General features: G+C 65.8%; 1 protein-coding gene across 1 annotated transcript in view; it reads left to right on the top strand.

The window, feature by feature from the left end:
* Positions 1-849, top strand: part of XYLT2 (xylosyltransferase II) — a 44843-nt gene that overhangs the window by 17268 nt on the left and 26726 nt on the right. The window contains exons 4-5 of the mRNA XM_006774395.2: positions 6-270; positions 540-715. Of these exons, the coding sequence (XP_006774458.2) occupies positions 6-270; positions 540-715 (441 nt within the window). The remainder of the gene's footprint in view (positions 1-5; positions 271-539; positions 716-849) is intronic.

The raw sequence follows: 849 nt of genomic DNA, 5'->3' as shown, positions 1-849 counted from the left end.
GCCAGAACCTGAGCGGGGCAGCAGCCGGGGAGGCGCTGGTCGGGGCAGCTGGCTTCCCCCCACATGGAGACACAGGGAGTGTGGAGGGCGCCCCCCAGCCCACGGACAATGGCTTCACCCCAAAGTGCGAGATTTTGGGCAAGGACGCGCTGTCCGCACTGGCCCGGGCCAGCTCCAAGCAGTGCCAGCAAGAGATCGCCAATGTGGTGTGCCAGCACCAGGCCGGGAACCTCATGCCCAAGGTTGTGCCCCGGCACTGCCAACTGGCTGGTAAGGGACAGGCCTGGGTGGGGAGGTGGCAGCCCCAGGAGGTGACATGGCAGGGACCCCACCCCGCTATCTCAGAGGAGACAGCTCAGAGGGGCGCACCTCCTTGCCTGGCTGGTAACGAGCACACCAAGTGGCAGAGGGGGCCCTGGCCCAGGAGCGTTCGGCTCCACGTCCAGGATTCTTCCTCGGACAGCAGGCGGCTCCCTCTTCCCATCTGGCCTCCACCCTGCGACGGGCAGGGCCTCACTGCTGCCCTGCTCTCCTCACAGGGAAGGTGAACCCCGGCCTCCAGTGGGAGGAGGCCCGGGCCCAGCAGCCCGTGGAGGGCCCCCCGGTACGAATCGCCTACATGCTGGTGGTGCATGGCCGCGCCATCCGCCAGCTGAAGCGTCTCCTCAAGGCCGTCTACCACGAGCAGCACTTCTTTTATATCCACGTGGACAAGGTACTGGGGGGAGACCCAGGGGTTCTAGGTGAGCAGAGCAGAAACCAGGAAGGTCACAGACACACAGGGTTTCTGACCTGCTCAGGTGGCCCAGAGTTAGGGGAACAGGCCCCGAATAGGGCGCACCAGCACCA

The sequence above is a fragment of the Myotis davidii genome, unplaced genomic scaffold (genome assembly GCF_000327345.1).
Source record: "Myotis davidii unplaced genomic scaffold, ASM32734v1 scaffold327, whole genome shotgun sequence".
Classification (NCBI taxonomy): Eukaryota; Metazoa; Chordata; class Mammalia; order Chiroptera; family Vespertilionidae; genus Myotis; species Myotis davidii.
This window is presented reverse-complemented; position numbering and strand designations above follow the sequence as displayed.